The sequence below is a fragment of the Giraffa tippelskirchi genome, chromosome 10, assembly GCF_054371585.1.
Source record: "Giraffa tippelskirchi isolate mGirTip1 chromosome 10, T2T-mGirTip1v1.2.pri, whole genome shotgun sequence".
In the NCBI taxonomy this organism is placed as follows: domain Eukaryota; kingdom Metazoa; phylum Chordata; class Mammalia; order Artiodactyla; family Giraffidae; genus Giraffa; species Giraffa tippelskirchi.
Window position 1 is genome coordinate 2,506,852 of NC_137284.1, and position 24,004 is coordinate 2,530,855.

Consider the following 24,004-nt stretch of genomic DNA (forward strand, 5'->3'; position numbering starts at 1 on the left):
GTCGGCTCCCCCGGGGCACTGCCTCCCTCGTGGAGGCGACGTCGACGGCAGGCTCAGGCCGGGGTTTTCCTCGCTCTCTGTGCTGCTCCACTCGCGGTACGGAGCAGCGTTATGTGGGGAACACGCGCGTTCATCCCCAAACGCGTGTGGAGTTGCTGACACCCCTGTGGCTGACGTCTACTCTGTGCGCCTGGTCAGAAGCGACCCTTTGCGGTCGTGATCCTTTGGAATTTAGTGACTCTCTGATTCTCCTCCAGCTTACAGTTCATGTCTTCAGCAGTTGCACGTAGACTTTGTCAAGAAAGGACACTGTCTATGTGTGGGGAACAGGGATCTGAGTGTCTGTGTATCTGAATGTGTACATCATTGTGCACGTGAATGCGCATACACTGACACACAGGAGCCCGTCAATTACAAGGTCCCGATAACTGCAACTCCGTACTGATTTCCTATGCTGCTCGACTTCTTGGCTTTGAGTACACTAAGCTCTCCTACCAAGCTTGTGGACTCGAGATTTCATCGTGTAATTACGTCATTCTTAGCTTTCTGTATTTTGAGGTGTTGCTGTTTGTATACGGATTCACGTTTGTTTCTCGAGGACAGTTGAGCCTCACTGTTTGCTCAATTCTGTGTGTCTGAACTTGCCTACTTGCTGAAAAGTGTTCGCTACCCCAAAGTCAAGACTCCTGATGCCTTCCTGGATGTGCACAGAAGAGTCCATCCTCAACACATCCTGGAAACACAGGTCTGCAGCTGGGGCCACCCAGGCGCTGCTGCCTTCCTGGGCCGGCTCTCAGTGTAAACAAGGAGCCTTTCTGCAGGCCAGGTTTTCATGTCTTTATTTTGCTGGTGATCTTGATGTTTAAGATGGTCTCCTAGGATCCAACGGTTAAGACTTCGCGTTCCACTACAGGGGGCGCGTGTACCATCCCTGGCCGAGGAACTAAGATCAAGCATGTCATGTGGCTCGGCAAAAAGCAAAGAAATGAAGGTCTCCTAGCCAGTCTCACCTGGTGTTCTGAAGGACAGACGGCTGTGATGTGTCTACACATGTAGAAAAACGTTATCTTAAATAAACTTGGTACAGGCAGGCCATACAGCGCCACTGGCCGTGAGTCCCCAGTGAGTGAATGAAGTCTATATTAAATCAGGTGTGTTTAAACAGAAACACATGTAAAGCAAGATTATGTACTGACAGGTTGATGAAAACGTGCTGACAGAGGCTCACAGGCACCTAACCACGGTTTCCGCTATGGGTGCGGTCAGTGTGGTCAATTCTGTCCTCAAAGTGATCCTATCACACGTGAGAGCAGAAGGCAGGACCCGCTGTTCTCTCCTCTGAGGCTTCTCCTTCTGGTCACTGAGTCATGGATGCTTCCTAGCCTGCACGCTCTCCAGGCTGACCGTGACAATGCTGTGAGTGGAACACGCCTGGCTCAGAGCCGTTGTCGGTCCACCTGCGCTGCAGGCGGCTGTGTTTCTGCTGTGAGACTGTCTCTTAGGTGTAGCTCTGAACAATGCCACATCGCTAGACTTTTCTAATTCCTCCTGATAAGTCATAAACGAGGTCAACCTGTTTATATGCACTGGCTTCGCCCTCTCAGTTGATTTCTACCATCTCCTTTTCTGCTCCTGATACCACATTTTCTCTGTGGTTTCCTTTCTCCCTTTCTTTTCCGACTTCTGCATCCCTTATGCCCTCTGTCTCCCTAGATGCTTTTTTTTTTGCCCCCTGACAGCAAAGACTCCATTTGTATTTGTTTCTGATTTATTTTTCACCTTAAAGACTCTATTTGTATTTGTTTCTGATTTATTTTTCACCTTAGTAAAAATGAAGCAAAAAGTCACAGAGAAAAAGTATTTGGATAGCTTTAAAGAAGAAAATCTACTTTACAAAAAAATAAAGGATGATTCTTCTCTCAGGCAAGAATCATCAATAAATGCTAACATTCATAAATGAAAGTATGTGAGAAAAGAATAGTTATATGATTTCAAAGCAACTCCACATAAGATACTTGGTAACGACACAGGGAAAACAGTGACTTCACAGCAAAGAAACCTGGTGAACAGCACCTGAACTAAGCCACAAGGACACCACACAACATCACCGAGGTAGTATTTTCACCGCGAGTGAGAAGCCACGAGGGAAACCCGAACGGAGAGACACGCCGCTATACCGTCTGTCAGTGCTGCTCACCCGTGCTGAGGCTACAGAAGAAAGAGAGGGTTCCACGGATTAAATAGGAGCTCACTCATCAGTTTGAAAAATTCAACCCATGCAATGAGCAACCGTACACAGGGTGCTTTCAGTAAGGACGCACCGTCAAACAAGCTGGTAGAGTCTCTCACCAGCTTAGCCAAGCACATTTTCCTGATGAGGTAAACACTGCACCAGTGAGCAAACAACGACGGATCAAGAGAGTCAGAGAGAGGGCTTCCCGGGCTAAGACTCGAGCTCCCAGTGCAGGCGAGCTGAGTCTGACCCTGGCCGGGGAACTAATCCCACAGGCTGGGAAAGAAAAAGACAGGGAGAGAACCAACAGCCCAGAGGCAGTTAGGACAGGATGTGAAGGAGTTGAGGAGTGAGTCAAGAAGAAGGTTCTCATAGAAGTGAAATTTTACTTTCTCAAGAAATATACTTTGGACTGCTTCAGAGAGAAACCAATTATTTTGAAATTTTGAAGAGATAGCTAATCTGTGCCTGTTACTCTCAGGCTGCAGGACAAACATATGGATGTGAGACTTGGACCATTAAAAGAATTGATGCTGTCACACTGTGGTGCTGGAGAAGACTCTTCAGAGGCCCTTGGACAGCAAAGAGATAAACCAGTCCATCCTAAAGGAAATCAATCCTGAATATCCTTTGGAAGGACTGTTGTTGACGCTGAAGCTCCAATACTTTGGCCACCTGATGAGAAGAGCTGACTCACTGGAAAAGACCCTGATGCTGGGGAAGATTGAAGGCAGGAGGAGAAGGGGACGACAGAGGATGAGATGGTTGGATGACATCACTGACGCGATGGACATGAGTCTGAGCAAACTCAGGGAGATAGTGAAGGACAGGGAAGCCTGGTGTGCTACGGTCCGTGGGGTGGCAAAGACTTGGACACGACTTCGTGCCTGAACAACAACAATAAATAAAACTACTGAAACTATAAGCAAGGGTGACTGGATCATTAGGTACAGGGGAAAAAAATGAATAGAACGCGTTTCTTTTTATCCACAGTTTTACCTATAGATTTGTGTTTAAAGGTTAAACAAAATGGGATAAATCCACACAATGGAATATTATGGATGAGCCTTGAGAAACATGAATGACTCTTGAAAAGCTTATGCGAAAAGAAGTCAATCATCAAGCTCGAGTATTTTATGATTTCGTTCGTATGAAACGTTTAGAATCGGGAAACTAGAAACGAGAGACCAAGCGTAGATGAGTGGTTGCTTAGGGCCAGGGGAGATGGGGAGAGGCGGTCAGTCACTCAGTCGTGCTGGACTCTCTGCGACCCCAAGGACTGCAGCCCGCCAGGCTCCTCTGTCCATGGGGTTCTCCAGGCAAGAACCCTGGGGTGGGTGTGCATGCCCACCTCCAGGGGATCTTCCCAGCCCAGGGATCGAGCTGAGGTCTCCCTCATTGCAGGCGGATTCTTGACCTTCCCAGCCACCAGGGAAACCAAGTGGGGAGATAGGGGTTGATAAAAAAAGGCTTTCTTTTTGAGGGGAAAAACGTTCTAAAATAGACTGTGGTGATGGTTGCACATATCATGAAAATACTAAACAAAAGTATTCCAATGGGTGAAACTGTACGACGTGTGGATTCCCATTTTGTTAGCACATTTGCATTTAGTTAGTTATCTGGGCTGTGTCGGCTCCTCACTGCTGCGAGCGGGCTTTCTCCGGTTGCTGCCAGGCGTGGCTGCTCCCTGGCTGTGGTGCGTGGCGGTCCCACTGCAGCAGCGTCTCTCGTGGCGGAGCACGGGCTCTAGCGCCCGGTCTCAGCAACGGGGCGCTCACGCTTAGCTCCCCTGTGGCATGCGGAATCTTCCCAGATCAGGGATCCAACAGGCGTCCGCTGCATTGCAGGGTGGACGCTTAACCACTGGACCACCAGGGCAGCCCTGATATGCGAATTATTTCTCAAGAAAGCTGCTTTTTAAAAGTGAAATAAAAAAGAAGAAAGAGAGGCTTAGGCAAGACTCCCACTCTACTCGAGGACTTCAGTGGGACACGGAAAAATCCGAAGCTGGTCTGGAGACCCACCAGCACCAGTTCCCCGCCCCCTCCCATTTTCAACAAAAGTATCACAAGGCCCTCAAAGAGACAGGAAAGCATGGCCTACCCAAAGGAAAAAGACAAACCTGACAGAAACCATTCCTGAGCGAGACCAGATGGCAGAGTTACTAAACAAAACTCTAAAACAACTGTCTTAAAGATGTTCAAAGAGCTCAAGGAACAGGGACCGAGTCAGCAGAATAATACATGAGCAAAAAAAGGAGATCAATAAAGACGGAGGAGACGGAAAAGGAAGTTAACAGGAACGCCCCGAGGGGACAGCACAGCAACTGACACGGACAGGTCCCTCGAGGGACTCGCAAGTGCATGTGAGCAGGAGAGGACAGAGTCGGAGAGCATCCAGGCAGGACATCTGACCACCGAAAGGAAACAGACTGAAAACCTACACACCACTTAGAGCACTTACAGCGCCCTGTCAGGGGAGCCAGCACATGAACTGTGAGGCCCCAGGAGCAGGAGGGAGGGAGAAAAAGCAGGCAGAGAGAGTAGGAGAAGAAATAACGGCCCACAACATCCTGAATTTGATACAGGATATAAATCTAAGAGGCTAATCAAACTCTCAGTAGGATGCATTCAAAGAGATTCACATTGAGACACATAATCAAACTGTCCAAAGACAAAGAAAATTTTGAATTCAGCAAGACGGAAACGATAGGAATGCTCAATCAGATGACTAGATGTCCCATCAGAAACCACAGATTCAAGATGGCAATATGCTGATACATTCAAGATGCTAAAAAAACGAAACAAAAACATTGTTCCCCAGAATTCTATATCCAGCAATACTGGGAGTTTGTTGATATGCAGCCTGACCTGGAAGAAATGCTCAAGTGAGTCTGGTGGAAACAAAAGGACAGTAACTCAAAAAACACAGTAACACAAGGCCACACGAAAAGAAAAAAGGTAAATGAAGGGGTAACTGCATAGACATTATAAACGGTAGTGTTATAATACTGATGTGTAACACAACGTTTAGTTCCCACTCAATTTTTTTTTTGGTGACCCTCATCGCTCCTTGGTGTGTGTGCGTGCCCAACTCTCTGCAACCCTATGGACTGCAGCCCACCCGGCTCCTCTGTATTTCCCAGGCAAGAATACTGGAGTGGGTTGCCGTTTCCTCCTCCAAGGGATTTTCCTGACTCAGGGATCCAACCCAAGTCTCTTGCATCTCCTGCACTGGCAGGCAGATTCTTTACCTCTGAGACACCCGGGAAGCCCCACTTTCCTACACATTTTAAAGGCAAATGCATAAAACAATTATTCATCTATGTTTTATGCACAGAACATAAATACGTCATTCTGTGACATTAAAAAACTGTTAGCAATCAAAAATAAATTTAGCAAAATTACAGGGTACAAAACCAACACAAGAAATTAAATGTATTTGAATACACTAACAGTGAACAATTTAGAGAAGAAATTAAGAAACTTAATTCATTTACTATAGCATCAAAGTAAATAAAACAGTGAAAAATTAACAGAAGCAAGCTGAAACATGTAAACAGAAAAGTATAGTCCTTAAAGAAAACATAAATAAGTGTAAGGACACCCTATGTTCATTGGCTGGAAGACTTAACGTTGTGAAGATGTCAATACCATTCAAAGTGATTTAAAGATTCAGTGGACCCCCTTTCAAACTCCCAATTTTTTTTTGCACAAAGGAAAATCCACACAGAAATTCATATGGAGTGTCAAGGGACCCAGAATAGCCAAAAGGGTCTTGAAAAAAAAGAAGAACAAAGTCAGAAAACTTACACTTCCTGATTTTGAAACTTACTGCAAAGATACAAAAATCAAAACAGTTGTCTACTTGCTAAGTCGTGTCTGACTCGGTTTCCATTTAGGTACTCGCATAAGACAAATATCTGGAAAAGAACAGAGTCCAAAACTAGCCCTCACGCATGTGGTCAAATGATTTTTGACAAGAGCGCCAAGACCATTTCATGGGGAAAGAACAGTCTTTAGAGGACGTGGTATTGAGAAAACTAGACATCTACGTGCAAAAAAATGGAGTTAGACCCTTGTTGTGATTGTTCAATTGCTCAGTCAGGTCCCACTCTTTGCGACCCCATGGGCTCCAGCACGCCAGGCTTCCCTCCCTGTCCTTCACCATCTCCTGGAGCTTGCTCAAATTCATGTCCATTGAGTCAGTGATGCGACCCCATGGTCTATACAGCCCAGGGAATTCTCCAGGCCAGAATACTGGAGTGGGTCGTCTTTCCCTTCTCCAGGGCATCTTCCCAACCCAAGAATCAAACCCAGGTCTCCCACATTGCAGGCAGATTCTTTACCAGCTGAGCCACAAGGGGAGCACAACCAAAAATAAAATAAAAATTAAAAAAATAAAACACATCACTATAAAAACTGCTGGAAGAAAACCTAGGAGAAAACAGGAAGCGAAAAGCACAGTCATAGAGGACAAACTGATCAACCGGATTTCATCAAAATAGAAAATTTCTACAAAAGATATGGTTAGGAGAATGAGGAGACCAGCCACAAACTCGGACAAAACCTTCGAAAAGCGTATATCTGACCAAAGATTTATATCCAAAGCACATAAAGAATACTTAAAAGTGAACATTCAGGAAAAAAAAAAAAAAAACTTAAGAAAATGAACAAAAGATTAAAACAGATACTTCACCAAGAAAGATTTATGACTGGCCAACAGGCAGATGGAAAGACCCCAAAGCATCTTCCCTAGGGGGCAGAGCAAACGAAGTCAGCGCGAGACTAGACCATGTCCGTGCAGAGCGCTGAGGCTGTGGCGGGCACGCTGCGGTCAGGTTTCCTCGCCTCATCCGCCCGCGCCGCCCGCCGGCCCCCGCCCCGACCCGCACCCCGCCGGCCCCCGCCCCGCGCCCCCTGGTCCAGCTCGCCGGTTCCCATCTCCGCGGTCTGCTCCGCGCCCCGGCCCCCGCCCCGCGCCCCTCCGCCGGCCCCCGCCCCGCGCCCCGCCTTTTCTGCGCCAGCCCCGCTCAGCGCTCCCCGGCAGCCAGAGGGGGTGCAGCAGGCTGGACCGCGCAGGGGGCTCAGGATGGGGAAGATTCCCCGCTGGGTATCTGGGAGCGGGGTGTCAGCGCTTTCCTTTCTGAGGAAACTCACTTTTCATTCAAGTTTCTCCTCTAGGGTCCCCCTGCCGGTGCCAGCCTCACTCGGGCGCGCGCCTCGGCACACTGGCCTCCGCGGATCTCCCGGTCCTCCCCCTCGAGCCCCGCAGCCCAGGCCCCGGGCCCCGCCGTCCCACCTGATTCGCGAGCAGGAGCACCAGAACCCACATCCAGGCCATGGTCACGCTGCCTAGGACCTCGCGCTAACACTCAAAGCCGACTCGAGCACCGCCCCCTCCGGGGCGTCACCCCGCCGCCCAATCGCGAGCGCCCTTCCTGCTCGCGGAGTCCTTGAGATTGGCCGGTTCTGGTCACGTAGCTGACAGTTGGAGGCGGAGCCCCGCGGAAGCAACGCCCGCCGGCACGCCCAGGGTGCGCCCGCTTACACGCCCCGCGGTGGGATGAGGGCCGCGGGGGTGGGGTGAGGGGCTGTCACGTACATACGCCTTGCGCTTCCCTGCCCGCGCCACCAACGTCGGCTTGCACGCCCCGGGGGCCCCGGCCCCAGGCCCCAGCCCCCAGCCCCCAGCCCAGCCCAGGCGATACCGCGCCCACGGGCCCAGATGCCCCGGGGGCTCCGGCGAGTGGCTGCAAACCTCACGTCAGTCTCCCCTCCTCCCTCGACCCCCGATCCTCTGAGCTGCTGGTTAGAGCCAAGTGGGTGGGATCCCCTACAATGGATGGGAGGATTCAAGCGGTGAGACACTTCGTTTCTGCGGAGAGCAGGATAGAGCCCAGCACATCAGCAAGGAGCGCCAGGCCCCTTCACTCCTGCACCTCGTCCACCGTCCCGCACCCCGCACCCCACCCCCGCCTAGAATCCCATGCTCCAGGAGGGGCCGGCCAGCTATTGAGTCTCTGAGCCCTGATCGGGTCTGCTAGAAAGTCTTTACTAGAAGTTGCTGTCAGTTCCCTCAAGGCGGTGACAAGGTGAGGTGACAGTCACCGTGTAAGTTCCTCCTTCTGCTCTGGGGAACCTAGAGGGCAGAGTGTGGCCCTGGGCCCAGGCCTTCCGGAGTTTCCACCGTCCCTGACCGCCATTCCATCCTCTACCTGCCCAGCTGCCCTGGGAGGCAGGCCAGCCACTGGATGGGCCAGGAAGGGGATGCTGAGTGGCGTGGGGGGTGCAAAGCACAGCTCTGAACCCCACATCATTCTAGATTTTTCACCACTAGCATCTAGATGCCCAAGAGTTGAACTGATGGACCCAGAAACCAAGTCCAGGTCCTCACTGCTTGGAGGAGCTGCCTGACACAGGAGTGCGTTGTAATCATCTATCTGGGCATTGGCCACCTGGTCCCCTGGGACTATGCCCACCCAGCTTTCTTGTCATTTTTCATTGTTGACTTAGACGAGTTCTCGGCCTACCAAGGACATGAAGAGAATTCTGGAGGAGACTCTGAGGCTGCAGGGGGCAGGGGGTGGAGGGGCTGGTGGGTCAGGCAGCACTCGGGTGGCCCAGTCTGCCCTGAAAGGTCCAGGGTGCAAGACAGGTGGTCCAGGGCGTCGGGTCCAGACTAGCCTGCCTCAGTGGCAAGGTGCAGACCACTTCATCCTGGAGAGCACCCCCCCGCCCCACCCCCACAGCGGGTGGAGCCACGTCGTGATCAGAGGCAGTCTGGGGACACTGCCCTCAGAGCGGGTCCTGGGAGTCCCACGTGCTGAGTGCAGGCAGGAGGGCTGGGATGGCAGGGCACACCTGCCCCTTCCTTGGCCCCAGCCGTCCATCCTGTCCCGCGGCCTCTCCCTCTCTTTTGTCCTTCCTGTCCGTCAGGGCCGGGCTGCAGACTCCCTGTACTGTGGGATGTGGTCTGCAGTCAGCTGCCCCCACCCGCCCCTTCAGGGGCATCCTGGGCTGTCCTGACAAAGGCCAACCCACTCCCCTGGACGTGGCGGTCAGGAGTACTGGGAATGGTGGCCACACTGGAACTGAAGGGCTGCCTGGGGGCAGCTGGAGATGGGGGGAGTGGGTCATGATTGTGGGGAAGGGACCAAATGCTCCCTGGCGTGCCCCATGGGCAGCGCCCCCGTGTCCTGAGCTGGCTCATCGGCTGCTGGACGGCCCCCGACCTCCTGCACTGGCTCCCCAGAGGTGGGGGAGGGCTGCTTCTCTCTGCTTCCTGCACACTGCATGCCCTTCCACCCCGGACCTCTTCCCTCCATCCTCAAGGCCTCGATCCTTCCCAGACAGCTTCTGCTGGCACCGAATCTCTCCCCAGACACCCTAACCCTACTGGTTTCCAGAATTTCCCCAAGAAGGCAGCATACAACATGTGTGTCTGTTTATTTCACGCATGCAGATATGTCCCCAAATTGGAGGAGGGGCAAGAACATGGATACAAAACTGGTCAGCTCAGATGGCACCACCACAGCTTAATTTCCGGCTCCATCTGTGTCTGCATGTGCAGAGCTTCACACATATACGCACGGGTGCGCACACACACACACACACACACACACACGGGTGCGCACACACACACACACACACACACACACGGGTGCGCGCACACACACACACACACACACACACACACGGGTGCGCACACACACACACACACACACACGGCATTTGACACAGGAACAGAGGCCAGACGACAGACACTTTGCAGCCTAAAATATTGCAATTGCGTTTATTAAAAATGTGTGGGAAGGGAAGACCGTGCATCTGTCTGAATAAAGTGTCCCCTCTCACGCCCAGGCCAAGGGTGCTCCCCAGGCACGCCACGCTCACCTGTGCCTGCCCCAGCTTGGCATGTCCCAGCTGAGGGAGGTGGGCCGGGCCTGTAAAGTGTATGAACTGGGCCCCGCCATGCAGATGGCACAGCAGGGAGAAGGAAGCCCCATTGCAGCCGAGCCGGTGCCCGGGGCCCACCTGCAGCTCCTCCAGGGCAGTCTGGGCGGGGACTCGGGAAGCGATGCTCTGTGTGTTGGGCCCCCAGAAGGACCTAGGGTGCCGGCTTGCTCCTCAGAGCCCCCCACTCACCCCTGCTGAGGGGTGACACCCGCAGCCCAGCGGGCCCTCCTGCCCCTCCGCTATCAGCCCCCCGCCCCAAGGCTGTCCAGGAGCGCGGCCCAGGGGGAATGTGGCATTTGGATTCAGCATTAAGGCCAGCGCCTCGCCAGGGGTATCCTGTGCGGCAACCCCCCAGGTCCCTCCTGCTGTCCTGAGGCTGTGGGTCCCTCCGTCCACAGGGGCCACGTTCACGGAGTCTCTGCCTCCACGGGGCTGGCATAAAGTGCTAGGTGCCTGGGAGGGAGGCTCGGCCTCCCCTGACCCCAATCCTGCAGATGATGCCCACGCCGACCCCACCGGGCTCTTATTTGAGGATGTAGTTAATGAGCAGCTGACACGTCAGGAACACGCAAAGCAGGAACCAAGAGCGAGGGCTGTGCAAGGGGCCTGGGGCCGGGACCTGCCTCGCGCGGGCCGTGGAGCTCAGCATGGCCGAGAGGTGCCTGGAACAAGAGGGCGCAGCGGGTCTAGCCAAGGCCAGCCAAGCAGCACGGTGAGGAGTCCAGCCCTTGGGGTGGGGGGTTCACGTGGGGGAGGGCCCCAGGGCACAGTGGCTGCCTGGGGCTCCCTGGGCACACACTCCAGGGAGAGGGGTCAGGGCTAGCGGAGCTGGGGCTCTTACATCCCCCCTCCCACCTCCACTGCTATGGGCTGAACGGCGTCTGCAAAGTCCTGTGTTGGAGTCCTGACCCCCAGCAGCCAGAATGCAACTGTTTGGGGATGCGAGCTTTACAGAGGTGAGTAAAATAATGGGGTCACTAGGCTGGGCCCTCATCCCACCGGACTGGGGTCCCTGTACGAAGAGGAGGTCAGGACACAGACACACCCAGAGGGGCGACCCTGTGAGGACGCGGGGAGGAGACGACTGTCTCCACGCCCAGGAGAGTGGACTGGGGAGGACCAGCCCTGCTCTGATCTGGGATTCCAGCCTCCAGGCTGGGGAGGGGCAAACACCTGTAGCTGAAGCTGCCCGTCTGGGGCTTGGCTGGCAGCCCAGGGAAGCTGCAGTCCTGTCCTGGGCTCTTGATGTCACTGTGTCTGGACCAAAAGCCGAAGCTTTTGGCTGTTTTTCCACCACCTCCCTCGCAGCAAATCTATGGTGCTAGATGGACGCCCCAACCCCTCTCCCGGCTCTCATGGCCTCCGGGCTGGGCTCCTCCATCTCGGCCTCTCACCTCAACTCCCCCTCCTCCTGGCAGCGGCCATCCTGTGGTGCCCGCCACTCAGGACTGACCACTGCATTCCCCATTTCCAGCTCTGCCCTGCCCAAATGAATCCTCCTCCAGGAAGCCCTCCCTGACCATGGAGACCCCATTCCTCCCCGACTCTCACAAGGTGTCTAGTCTCTGTTTCCCTTGGCCCTGCACAGCGTCACGATGGAGCTGGTACCAAACGGTGAGAAACACCTCTGGGCCCGCTTGGGTGAGGAGCAGGGGAAGTAGGACTGGCCTCATCACAAGATGAGATTCTAGGCTCCCAAGAGCAGCTCAGGTGTTCATAGCTGCTTGGGGCGCCAGGCTTAGAGCCCCATCCTCGGCTGCATCTTCCTCCCATCCCAGGGGCACTGCTGTCAACCCCCGTTCACAGATGGGGAGACTGAGGCCCAGACAGCCCAAGGTTTCGCAGCTCAGAGACTTGCAGCCTTGACTGGAGCCTGGCTCTGGGGCAGGGCTGGCGAGCAGGTCTCTGTCTCCTGGTGGAGGCGAAACCGAACGTGTTCCCAGGCCTCCCGACACGACTCGGCCCGCGGTTTCTGAGGTCCTACTGGTCTTGGGGCTGGGGGGGCCACTGCCGCCGGCACCTCCTTCCAGCTTCCACCTGACTCCACCCCTCACCAGCTGGGCCCCCCCTCCCCGCGTCCTGGTTCTCCTGGCTCCATCAAGACCCCGCTGGTTCCAGCGTCCCCCGCCAGCTCAGGTTGTTCACACACCGCTCCCTGCCCTGACTGCCCATCGAAGATGGCAGCACCCAGGAGGTGCCCTGGCGTCGCCCAGCAAGTAGACCCTCTGACGTCCTGAGGTTTTGCAGCCGGAACGACAGTCCAGATGAAGGCCCCCGCCCCCACCCCCAGCTCCGGCCGCCCTGCACTCTGACCCCGCACCCCCGGCTGGCCCTCCGAGGGCGGCCCACCTGTGCAGCTCCTGCTGGGCCTCCCGGATGGACAGGATCGCTTCTTGCAGCGACTGCAGCCGTTGTGCCTCCTTCCCACACTGAGGGCACGGGCTCTCGCAGCCTAGGGGCGTCAGGGAGATGTGGAAGGAGCAGGAGCGGGGAGATTGAGGATGGGTTGGTGGGGGCCTGGGGCTACGGTCCGCCTCCCTGCAGCCATTGCCACAGGAGCGAGATGGTGCTGAGGGACACACACACCCCCCATCCCTCGGGAACCCCCCCCCCCCGACCCCACCCCGGAGGGAACTGCCCGGCTCAGCCAGCCTCCATACGCCCAGGGGGGCCAAATGGGGAGACATGCAGTCCCTGAAGACAGGGGACCAGGAGGCAGGAACCCACCCGGGACCTCGCTGGGCGCCCCACGCGGTGCAGACTCCGAGCCGGCCCCCGCCCCGCCCCCAGCCGGCTCCACTGGTCCCGCCCCCCCGCCCCCCGCAGAGGGCCCGGGTCTCACCGGGAACAAAGTCTGGGTCCTCCTCCTCCTCATCAGAGAGCTCAGGGCAGGACTCCGGCGTGGAGCCGCTGCTCTCAGTCAGCTGGCTGTGGCCGGAGGGCTGGTCGCTGGGCTTGCGGAGCCGCGGGTTCGGGGCGGACCCCTGGGGGGAGACAGAGCGGCTGAGCGGGAGCCCACCCACAGCCACCGCATCCTCGGGGGCCATCCGGTCCAGGGGATGTGGGGCTGGGTTTACAGCAGCGGTGGAGGCGGCTGGCTCTGGGCGGGTGACAGGAGGCCTGGCCCTGACCTGACTGCAGCCCCCCACCCCCCATACAGGCCGAGACGACGGGACGGGGCGGTCCAGGCTCCTGAGCGGGAAGGGCTGACGACCGGGGCTTCCCCAGCGTGGACGCAGGGACCCCGGGCTGGCCAGCCTCAGGCCATCCCCGCGAGGACAGGAGTGGCCGCGTGACTGCAGGCCTGTCCCCCCGAGGGCCGGGGGGTGCCCGACACCCTGCGTGGGGCCCCTCGGCCCTGATGAGTGTGGTCAGAGCCGGGGCAGGGGGGCTTCCCACACAGGCAGGTTTGGGGGTGTGGTGGGCCCCGCGCTGACCGGAGAGGCTGAGGAGAGGGAGGAGGGTGAAGAGGAGTGCCGGGGGAACACGTGCGGGCGGGGCCAGGTCATCCAGTGTGGGCTGAGGGGCTGCGGCAGGTCGGGGAAGGGGGCTGGGACACACACGGCTGGGAGGTACCTTGGCCCCCATCTGCTGGGGAAATCGAGGCCACTGGGAAACATGGGAGAGGCCACCCCTCCCCGCCCTGGGGGGGCGGTGTCCCCCAGTTGCATGCACGGTGGGCGCCCAGCGGGCTTTGTTCCACACCTGGGGCCGCCCTGGGCTCCCTCAAATCGGCACCTCTGCCAGGGCTCTCCTCCCTCAGGCTCCCCAGGGCCTCCCGCTGTCCTCCCCGCGCCCCCGCCCACCCCCACCTCTCCCACCCTCCTCACCCGCCCACAGAGGCCCAGGCTTCTGTATAAATGCCACCTCCTCCTTCTCCTGCCACTTGGGCAAGCCCCTGGGCTGCCCCGAGGCTCAGCGTTTTCATCTGTAGAATGGGATACCGCGCTGCCAGCACCATGGAGAACGGCTCTGGGGAGCGGTGAGGCAGGACCGGTGCACCCCAGCACCGTGCCCTGAACATCGGGGTGTCCCGAAAACTGAGTGTCCTGCAAGTCCAGGGGTCTTGGCCCCTTGCTGGGTGGGGAAGGGTGGGACAGGGACCCAGGGGACACCAGGGGAGACCCTGCTGGGGTGTGTGTGGGTCAGAGTGGGATGGGGACTCAGAGGAGGAGAGCCGGGTTAGCTGGGTGTGCAGTGGGGGCGGAGGACCCCAGGCCGGGCCCAGGGGTGGTTCTGACCTGGTGCCTGGGCCCCGGGCTGCCCAGGAAGGCAGTCTGACCGGCCATGGTCTCCCGCTGCAGGGTGTGCAGGACCCCGTCTTGCTCAAACTGGGCGATGTCCTTCAGGGGTTCCCAGGGGCTGTGGCTGGAGGGTACGGAGAGTGTGGGTTGGCAGGGCACTGGCCCCCACAGTGAGCGGCCCCCTCCCGGCCCAGCCCTCAGCCTCTCATCAGGGCTGGAGCCCCGAGGGGAGCGGCCACAGTCTCCCGCCGTGAGCAGCCCCCGCGTGACCCTCCCTCCCCATCACTCAGGGCCAGGACAGTGAGGGTCTGCGGCCAGCCCACCGCAGGGCCCAGGCTGCTGTTCACCGGTACTCACTTCTCGTATCGGTAGCGCCATTGCTGGGAGGCAGGGTCCAAGTGGAAGAGCTGTGGCGTCCAGGGCACCAGGTTCTGCTGGCGCTCTCGGGCCCGCTGCCGCTGAGCCTCCTCCAGGGAAAACTTCTCCTGTGTGGCCTTGTACTGGTCACCCTCGCTGATGGCCCTGGTGACATGCTGCCAGAGCCTGTGCGTGGAGCACCCACTCTGAGCCAAGGGGACCTGGGCAGCCTTGTCCCTTCACACCAGAGGGGAGGCTCAGAGCAAGCTCCACTTGATTACCTCCAGCAACAGGGGGCTCACTACCTACGGGGGTGCCCAATTCTCCCGGGCACTGTTTCTTTACCATGAGATAGTTCTTTCCTATGCTGGGCGCACACTTGGCACCAGCAGGGCTCTCCCTACAGAGGTCACTCTTCCCCAGGCCTCCCTTTCTCTCCCTCCAGCTTCCCACAGCCGGACGTGTCCTCTGCCACTGGGGATCCACTCAGGTCTGTCCTCATGCCAGGGACATCCAGGGAACACGCGTCCAGGGGATCGCAGCTGCAAGCCCGGCTGCTCCGGCTGGAGTCGGGGGTCCTGCAGAGCCCAGACCTCACCTCTCCGACTCCAGCTCCGTCTGCTCCTCCAGCAGCACCGTGTACCGCTTCAACCTCTGCCCACGCACCTCCTCGCTGGGGTTCCAGAAGAGCTCGGCGCCTCCTCTTCCCTCCTCCTTGATGAACACTTCCCTGTCCTGCCCCAGATGGCCGCGCGGGTCAGAGGTGCCAGCCGTGGCCTCCGGAGCCCAGGCCCGCCCACCCGCGCCTGTCCGGAGGTGGTGTCTTACCCAGTGTCCCGTGAGCCGCGCCAGGACCTCCTCACCCGACGTGATCTTCCCCGAGATCTGGTTGATGCTCGTGCTGCCCCCAAAGAAGGGCTGTGGGGACACGCCCGAGATGGATGCCAGTGAGGGCGCTGAGCTGGGGAGGAGGGGCCGCTTCCTCATGGGGGTGCGAGCTCCCAGCCCCGGTGCACAGTGGGGGCGGCCACACTTGCCCGCGGCCCAGCCGGAGCTCCAGGGTGTAGGGTCCCTACCAGGCCTTCGTGCCCCATGGTGGGGACGGGCCTGGGCCTCTCCTGGCCGCCCTGCGTGGTCTGCGGGCAGCCCCCTCCCTTCTCTGTGCCCCTCACAGGCCCCGGCTGTGCTACGAGAAGGCCAGGAGCTGCTCGCCCGTGTGCCCCTGCGCAGGAAATCATCGCTGAGCACAGAGGGGGTGGGCGGCCCCCCCCAAGGCCTCGCCGCTCCCCTGCCCGAGCCCCACGTCCCCCAGGGCCTTGGGGTGGCTGAGCTGCCTGTGCTACCTTGAGCTTGAACTCCAGCTCAGCCTGCAAGTTGTTCTTCTCACACTCGATGGTCACCCTGCCACCCAGCTCCATGGTCATCGTGCCGTAGAGGATGCCTGGAACACAGCCGCATCGGGGGTCAGGGCCGCCCCGGGGACCAGCGGAGCCCCCAGGCCTCGGTGGAATCCCATCAGCGCTGACACGGGGATGCATGTGTCAGGCCCCGAGGGTAAGAACGGGGCAGGGGGACAGCGGGTGCTCCCGGGGGCCAGCGCTGCCAGGAGGGTGAAAATCGGACCTGGCTCCTCACTGGCCTGCTACCCCTGGTGGACGGGGTCTCTGGCCCCAGGGCCTTTGCTCATGTGAGTGGCTAAGTCTCGGAGACACCCCCACCCTTTACTGGGTCACCGCCTCCAGGAAGCTCCTGTTCCAGGCTCCCCCACGAGACCCTCATCACTGTGGGTCACTTGGCTCCGCAGTTCCTGCCCTGCGTGGGTCTGTTTTAACTTAATACGTCAATGTTTTAATCAGTGAAGGGAAGCGTGAGTCTTCCGTTTCAGGTCAGATGGAAGGCTTACTCTGAAAGAAAGAAAGACATGAGGAAGGAAGGGGAGAAGGGAAGGAAGAAAGGAAGGATCACTGTCACCCTAAAACACTTAGAGATGGGGGATAAAATATGTCCTTTGAAACTTTTTAAAAAACACAAGCTAACTGAAGTAGCAAAATGGCGGGACTCACCCCCAAATCCTCCTGGCACCCAGTGGAAAAGCTACACTGAAGGCAGGGGGCCTCCGAGTTGCTCGGGCGCTTCTCCAGGACACAGTGGCGGGGGGTCACAGGAGCAGGTGCGGGGCCCGGTGTGCAGGGGCTGGTTCTCTAAGGTGGGGCTGAGGGCATCAGAGACCCTAGAACTGTCTACACCTGGTTTTGTAGTTTTGACTTTGGAAGCAGGTACATGTTTCATTTAAAAAATTATTCTGAAGATGAAATAGCGATTCCTAAAAATCCAAAGTGCATTGAAACCAAAGAGCAGAATGAGTGTCCCTTGGTGGCATGATCTGAGTGGGGAGTATTCAGTGACCTTACACATCCCAGTGGGACCTACTGAGGATGGGAAGGAGCGCAAAAATCACACCCCATGCTGCCTTCATGGGCTTCCCTGGGGGCTCAGATGGTCAAGAATCTGCCTGCAAAGCAGGAGACCCGGCTTCAGTCCCTGGGTCAGGAAGATCCCCTGGAGAAGGGAATGGCAACCCACTCCAGTATTCTTGCCTGGAGAACCCCATGGACAGAGGAGCCTGGCGGGCTACAGTCCATGGGGTCGCAATGACTCAGATAAGACTGAACGACCTTCACTTCACGCTGTGAGGAGATACCCCTTGTCCAAGGTAAGGAGCAGGGGCTGTACTTTGCTGGAGCAGCCATGAAGAGATACCCCACGTCCAAGGTAAGAGAAACCCAAGTAAGACGGTAGGTGTTGCAAGAGGGCATTAGAGGGCAGACATACTGAAACTATAATCACAGAAAACTAGCCTGTCTGATCACACGGACCACAGCCTTGTCTAACTCAGTGAAACTAAGCCATGCCATGTGGAGCCACCCAAGAAGGACAGGTCATGGTGGAGAGGTCTGACAGAATGTGGTCCACTGGAGAAGGGCCCGGCAAACCACTTCAGCATTCTTGCCTTGAGAACCCCATGAACAGTGTGAAGAGGCAAAAAGATAGGACACTGAAAGATGAACTCCCCAGGTCGGTAGGTGCCCAGTATGCTACTGGAGATCAGTGGGGAAATAACTCCAGAAAGAATGATGGGATGGAAGCAAAGCAAAAACTATACCCAGCTGTGGATGTGACTAATGCTAGAAGCAAGATCCGATGCTGTAAAGAGCAATATTGCATAGGAACGTATAACGTTAGGTACATGAATCAAGGCAAATTGGAAGAGATCAAACGAGATGGCAAGAGTGAACATCGACATGCTAGGAACCAGTGAACTACGATGGACTGGAATGGGTGAATTTAACTCAGATGACCATTATATCTACTACTGTGGGCACGAATCCCTTAGAAGAAATGGAGTAGCCATCATGGTCCACAAAAGAGTCCGAAATGCCGTACTTGGATACAAACTCAAAAATGACAGAATGATCTCTATTCATTTCCAAGGCAAACCATTCAATATCACAGCAATCCAAGTCTATGCCCCAACCAGTAACGCTGAAGAAGCTGAACGGTTCTATGAAGAGTATAAGACCTTTTAGAACGAACACCCAAAAAAGGTGTCCGTTTCATTGTAGGGGACTGGAATGCAAAAGTAGGAAGTCAGGAAACACCTGGAGTAACAGGCAAATTTGGCCTTGGGAGTACAGAATGAAGCAGGGCAAAGGCTAACAGAGGTTTGCCAAGACAACGCACTGGTAATAGCAAACACCCTCTTCCAACAACACAAGAGAAGACTCTACACATGGACATCACCAGAAGGTCAACACCAAAATCAGATTGATTATATTCTGTGCAGCCAAAGTTGGAGAAGCTCTATACAGTCAGCAAAAACAAGACCAGGGGCAGACTGTGGCTCAGATCATGAACTCCTTGTTGCCAAATTCAGACTTAAGTTGAAGAAAGTAGGGAAATCCACTAGACCGTTCAGGTATGACCTAAATCAAAGCCCTTATGGTTATACAGTGGAAGTGACAAATAGATTTAAGGGACTAGATCTGATAGACAGAGTGCCTGACGAACTATGGACAGAGGTACGTGACATTGTACAGGAGACAGGGATTAAGACCATCCCCATGGAAAAGTAATGCGAAAAAGCAAAATGGCTGCCTGAGGAGGCCTTACAAATAGCTGGGAAAAGAAGAGAGGCAAAAAGCAAAGGAGAGAAGGAAAGATGTTCCCATCTGAATGCAGAGTTCCAAAGAATAGCAAGGAGAGATAAGAAAGCCTTCCTCAGCGATCAATGCAAAGAAATAGAGGAAAACAACAGAATGGGAAAGACTAGAGATCTCTTCAAGAAAATTAGAGATACCAAGGGAACATTTCATGCAAAGATGGGCTCGATAAAGGACAGAAATGGTACGGACCTAACAGAAGCAGAAGATATTAAGAAGAGGTGGCAAGAATACACAGAAGAACTGTACAAAAAAGATCTTCATGACCCAGATAATCAAGATAATGTGATCACTCACCTAGAGCCAGACATCCCTGAACATGAAGGCCAATGGGCCTTGGAAAGCATCACTATGAACAAAGCTGGTGGAGGTGATGGAATTCCAGTTGAGCTATTTCAAATCCTGAAAGATGATGCTGTGAAAGTGCTGCACTCAATATGCCAGCAAATTTGGAAAACTCAGCAGTGGCCACAGGACTGGAAAAGGTCAGTGTTCATTCCAATCCCAAAGAAAGGCAATGCCAAAGAATGCTCAAACTACCGCACAATTGCACTCATCTCACACACTAGCAAAGTAATGTTCAAAATTCTCCAAGCCAGGCTTTAGCAGTACATGAACCAAGAACTTCCAGATGTTCAAGCTGGTTTTAGAAAAGGCAGAGGAACCAGAGATCAAATTGCCAACATCCGCTGCATCATCGAAAAAGCAAGAGAGTTCCAGAAAAACATCTATTTCTGCTTTATTGACTATGCCAAAGCCTTTGACTGTATGGATCACAACAAACTGTGGAAAATTATGAAAGAGATGGGAATATCAGACCATCTGACGTGTCTCTTGAGAAACCTGGGTGAGGTCAGGAAGCAACCGTTAGAACCAGACATGGAACAACAGACTGGTTCCAAACAGCAAAGGAATATGTCAAGGCTGTATATTGTCACCCTGCTTATTTAATTTATATGCAGAGTACATCATGAGAAACGCTGGGCTGGAGGAAGCACAAGCTGGAATCAAGATTGCCGGGAGAAATACTAATAATCTCAGATATGCAGATGACACCACCCTTATGGCAGAAAGTGAAAAAGAACTAAAGAGCCTCATGATGAAAGTGAGAGAGGAGAGTGAAGAAGTTGGCTTAAAGCTCATCATTCAGAAAACTAAGATCATGGCATCTGGTCCCATCACTTCATGGCAAGTAGATGGGGAAATAGTGGAAACAGTGGCTGACTTTATTTTGGGGGGCTCCAAAATCACTGCAGATGGTGATTGCAGCCATGAAATTAAAAGATGCTTACTCTTTGGAAGGAAAATTATGACCAACCTAGATAGCATAGTAAAAACCAGAGACATTACTTTGCCAACAAAGGTCCGTCTAGTCAAGGCTATGGTTTTTCCAGTAGTCATGTATGGATGTGAGAGTTGGACGGTGAAGAAAGCTGAGCACCGAAGAATTGATGCTTTTGAACTGTGGTGTTGGAGAAGACTCTTGAGAGTCCGTTGGACTGCAAGAAGATCCAACCAGTCCATCCTAAAGGAGATCTGTCCTGGGTGTTCATTGGAAGGACTGATGTTGAAGCTGAAACTCTAATACTTTGGCCACCTGATGCGAAGAGTTGACTCATTGGAAAAGACTCTGATGCTGGGAAGGATTGGGGGCAGGAGGAGAAGGTGATGACAGAGGATGAGATGGCTAGATGGCATCACCGACTCGATGGACATGGGTTTGGGTAAACTTCAGGAATTGGTGATGGACAGGGAGGCCTGGCGTGCTGCAATTGATGGGGTCGCAAAGAGTCAGACACGACTGAGTGACTGAAATGAACTGAACGGGGCGGACAAAAACCCACTGTCGTGAATCTGGATTGGAAATGTAAGTGTGAACTCATCTGTTTTCATCTTAAAAAAGCAAAACAAAACATTCTATATTCAGCTCAGTGGAAAGCCCTAGAAACAGAGGGCAGACCACTCAGAGAAAGTAGACCTCGCCTCCAGACAGTGGTGTCTAAATACCTCTTCCTACTGGAAAGAACCACAGACTCCCTGGAGAAATGGCCTATTCATGGGCTAGAGCAGGAAACACCAGAGTCTCCTGGGATCACAGCAGGAGGCAGGCCGCTCGGGCTGGGTGTACCAAGGTCCCAGGGCCGATCCGAGGGCTCCCGCCAGCCAACATGGCACACGGGCAGCCAGCATGATTCCAGCTGGAATATTCTTTATGATCATGCGTTTCTGATCGAACTACGCTCAAAGCAACATGACCTCACCCAGGACCACCTTTGGAGGAGTGCAGGGGGAGAACTTATTACTGCTTTGAAAACACCAGGCTCGATGAATCATAAGTTGGAATCAAGGTTGCTGGGAGAAACACTATATCATCAATCTCAGATATGCAGATGATACCACTCTAGTGGCAGAAAGTGAAGAGGAACTGAAGAGCTTCTCGATGGGGGTGAAAGAGGAAAGTGAAAGAAACTCAACACAAAAAACTAAGATCATGGCATCTTGTCCCATCACTTCACGCACGGCAAATAGCAAGGGAAAAAATGGAAGCAGTCACAGATTTTATTATCTTGGGCTCCAAAATCACTGTGGACAGTGACGGCAGCCAGGAAATTAAAAGACACTTGCTCCTTTGAAGGAAAGCTATGACAACCCTGGACAGTGTATGAAAAAGCAGAGACATTACTTTGCGGACAAAGGTCTGTATAGTCAAAGCTATGGTTTTTCCAGCAGTCATGTACAGACGTGAGAGTTGGACCATAAAGAAGTTTGAGTGTTGAAGAATTGATGCTTTTGAATTGTGGTGGTGGTAAAGACTCTTGAGAGTCCCTTGGACTGCAAGGAGATCAAACCAGTCAATCCTAAAGGAAATCAACACTGAATATTCATTGGAAGGACTGATGCTGAAGCGAAGCTCTGGTACTTTGGCCACCTGATGCAAAGAGCTGACTCCTTGGAGAGGACCCTGATGTTGGGAAAGATAGAAGGCAGGAGGAGAAGGGGGCGACAGAGGATGTGCTGGTTGGAGAGCATTACTGACTCAGTGGACATGAATCTGAGCAAACTCTGGGAGACAGTGAAGGACGAGGGACCCTGGTGTGCTGAATTCCAAGGGGACACAGAGTTGGACATGACTTAGTAACTGAACAACAACAACATTTGGAAAAGAGAAAAAAATCTGGCATTTGTCCTAGATGTACTGGAACGAGTGGCTAAGCCCAGGGTAGCGAGTGGGAGTTTCTCTTTGCAGAAGATTGCCTGCGGGCTGGATGCAGGAGCAAGGGACCATCACCACCTGTGGTGCCTGCCCGGTTAGCAGAAGCAGGAGCTGAGAATTCACATCCCATCCATGCTGCTGCCGTCACAGAGATGGAGACAACTCGACACCGCGAAACTCGTGGCGGGGAGGCAGCAACTAGCTACTGTTGTCCTGTTGGAAAAACTGTGCCTGAAAGCGATCAAGCCTCCAGGGGTGAGGTCAGCTTCCAGATTATAGAGAATACGTTCAGCTACACCATGGACACCGCCAGTAAATCCAGACTGGAGGAAACCCCACAAGAAAATGACCTTATTCCTCCAACAAATACATCGTGAGGGAAAAAAGGGGCAGGGTCACACCGAGCACAAAGTGTGAGCCTCACCTGGAATCCTCTGCAAACAAATGAACTGCAACACATGTATGCGCGTGCATGTGTACACACCTGGGCTTCCCTGGGGGCTCAGAGGGAAGCCCTCCTGCCTGTAACGCAGGAGATGGAGGTTTGACCCCTGGGTCGGGAAGATCCCCTGGAGAAGGGAATGGCCGCCCACTCCAGTATTCTGGCCTGGAGCATCCCACGGACAGAGGGGCCTGGTGGGCTCCAGTCCGTGCGGCTGCCAAGGGTCAGATATGACTGAGCAACTAACACTTTCACGTATATAAACATACATGTATTTATGACAATTAGGGGACTTTGAATACTGACTGTATCTGATGATATTTAGGAAAGAGTCTTGGTTTTTTGTGTGTTTCTAATGATACCTTGAGAATCCCTTGGACTGCAAGGAGATCCAATCAATCCATCCTAAAGGAGATCAATTGGGTGTTCATTGGAAGGACTGATGTTGAAGCTGAAACTCCAATACTTTGGCCACCTCATGCGAAGAGTTGACTCATTGGAAAAGACCCTAATGCTGGGTAGGATTGGGGGCAGGAGGAGAAGGGGACGACAGAGGATGAGATGGTTGGATGGCATCACTGACTCAATGCACATGGGTTTGGGTAGACTCCGGGAGTTGGTGATGGACAGGGAGGCCTGGCGTGCTGCGATTCATGGGGTCGCAAAGAGTCGGACACAACTGAGTGACTGAACTGATCTTGCACAGCAACAAAGATCCAGCACAGTCAAAAATAAAAATGAATAAATAAATTTAAAAATAAGAAAGAGACCCACAGCTGTCAAGCCACAGAAATGGATGGAGGAATCTTAAATGCGTATTGCTTAGTCAAAGACACTGATTTCAAAATGGTGCGTACCCTATGATTCCAACTCTGACATTCTGGAAAAAGCAAAACTCTGCATATAGTGAAAAGACCAGTGGTTGCCAGGAGTTTGGGGGAAGGGAGGGAGGAATAGGTGAATTCATCTGTTCCTGTGTAACCATCATAAGAAATCTTTCTTTAAGGTGGTGAAACTATTCTGTGATCCTGAAATGATAGAAACACTTATTTGCCCTAGTCCATATGATTACACAACAAAGTGTGAACCCTAATGTAACCTACGGACTTAAGTTAATATCCAATAATAATGTGTCAATACCAGCTAACCGGCTGTAACACTGTAGCACACTAATGAAAGATGTGTACAGTAGGGAATTCCTGTGTGTGTGAGAGTATACTCGTGTGTGTATCTGTGTGTGTGAGGGCGAGTATACTCGTGTGTGTGTGTATACTCGTGTGTGTCTCTGTGTGTGTGAGTATACTCGTGTGTGTGTGTGTGTGTATACTCGTGTGTG

At 54.1% G+C, this 24,004-nt stretch overlaps 2 protein-coding genes and 1 long non-coding RNA gene across 11 annotated transcripts in view; 1 reads left to right on the forward strand and 2 right to left on the reverse strand.

The window, feature by feature from the left end:
* LOC145524822 (tumor necrosis factor receptor superfamily member 26-like) overlaps positions 1-7,644 on the reverse strand; it is a 28,881-nt gene extending 21,237 nt beyond the window's left edge. The window contains exon 1 of one of the 2 annotated variants that reach the window (XM_081537832.1): positions 7,535-7,644. In XM_081537832.1, the coding sequence (XP_081393958.1) occupies positions 7,535-7,576 (42 nt within the window). In that variant the 5' untranslated portion in view covers positions 7,577-7,644. The remainder of the gene's footprint in view (positions 1-7,534) is intronic. The other variant, XM_081537831.1, reaches the window with a different exon arrangement.
* Positions 7,645-7,760: 116 nt separating this feature from the next.
* Positions 7,761-10,052, forward strand: LOC145524826 (uncharacterized). Its single transcript, XR_014067867.1, has 2 exons — positions 7,761-8,327; positions 8,573-10,052. It is a non-coding gene; the product is annotated as an uncharacterized LOC145524826 (long non-coding RNA).
* Positions 10,000-24,004, reverse strand: part of OSBPL5 (oxysterol binding protein like 5) — a 66,665-nt gene continuing 52,660 nt past the window's right edge. For 5 of the 8 annotated variants that reach the window (XM_081537758.1, XM_081537761.1, XM_081537759.1 and 2 more), the window contains exons 15-22: positions 16,136-16,233; positions 15,621-15,710; positions 15,391-15,527; positions 14,793-14,978; positions 14,433-14,559; positions 13,034-13,175; positions 12,541-12,643; positions 10,000-10,853 (exon numbers count right to left, since the gene is read on the reverse strand). In XM_081537758.1, the coding sequence (XP_081393884.1) occupies positions 10,715-10,853; positions 12,541-12,643; positions 13,034-13,175; positions 14,433-14,559; positions 14,793-14,978; positions 15,391-15,527; positions 15,621-15,710; positions 16,136-16,233 (1,022 nt within the window). In that variant the 3' untranslated portion in view covers positions 10,000-10,714. Of the gene's footprint in view, positions 10,854-12,540; positions 12,644-13,033; positions 13,176-14,021; positions 14,208-14,432; positions 14,560-14,792; positions 14,979-15,390; positions 15,528-15,620; positions 15,711-16,135; positions 16,234-24,004 lie in introns of all 8 variants that reach the window. The other 3 variants (XM_081537757.1, XM_081537763.1, XM_081537756.1) reach the window with 1 other exon arrangement.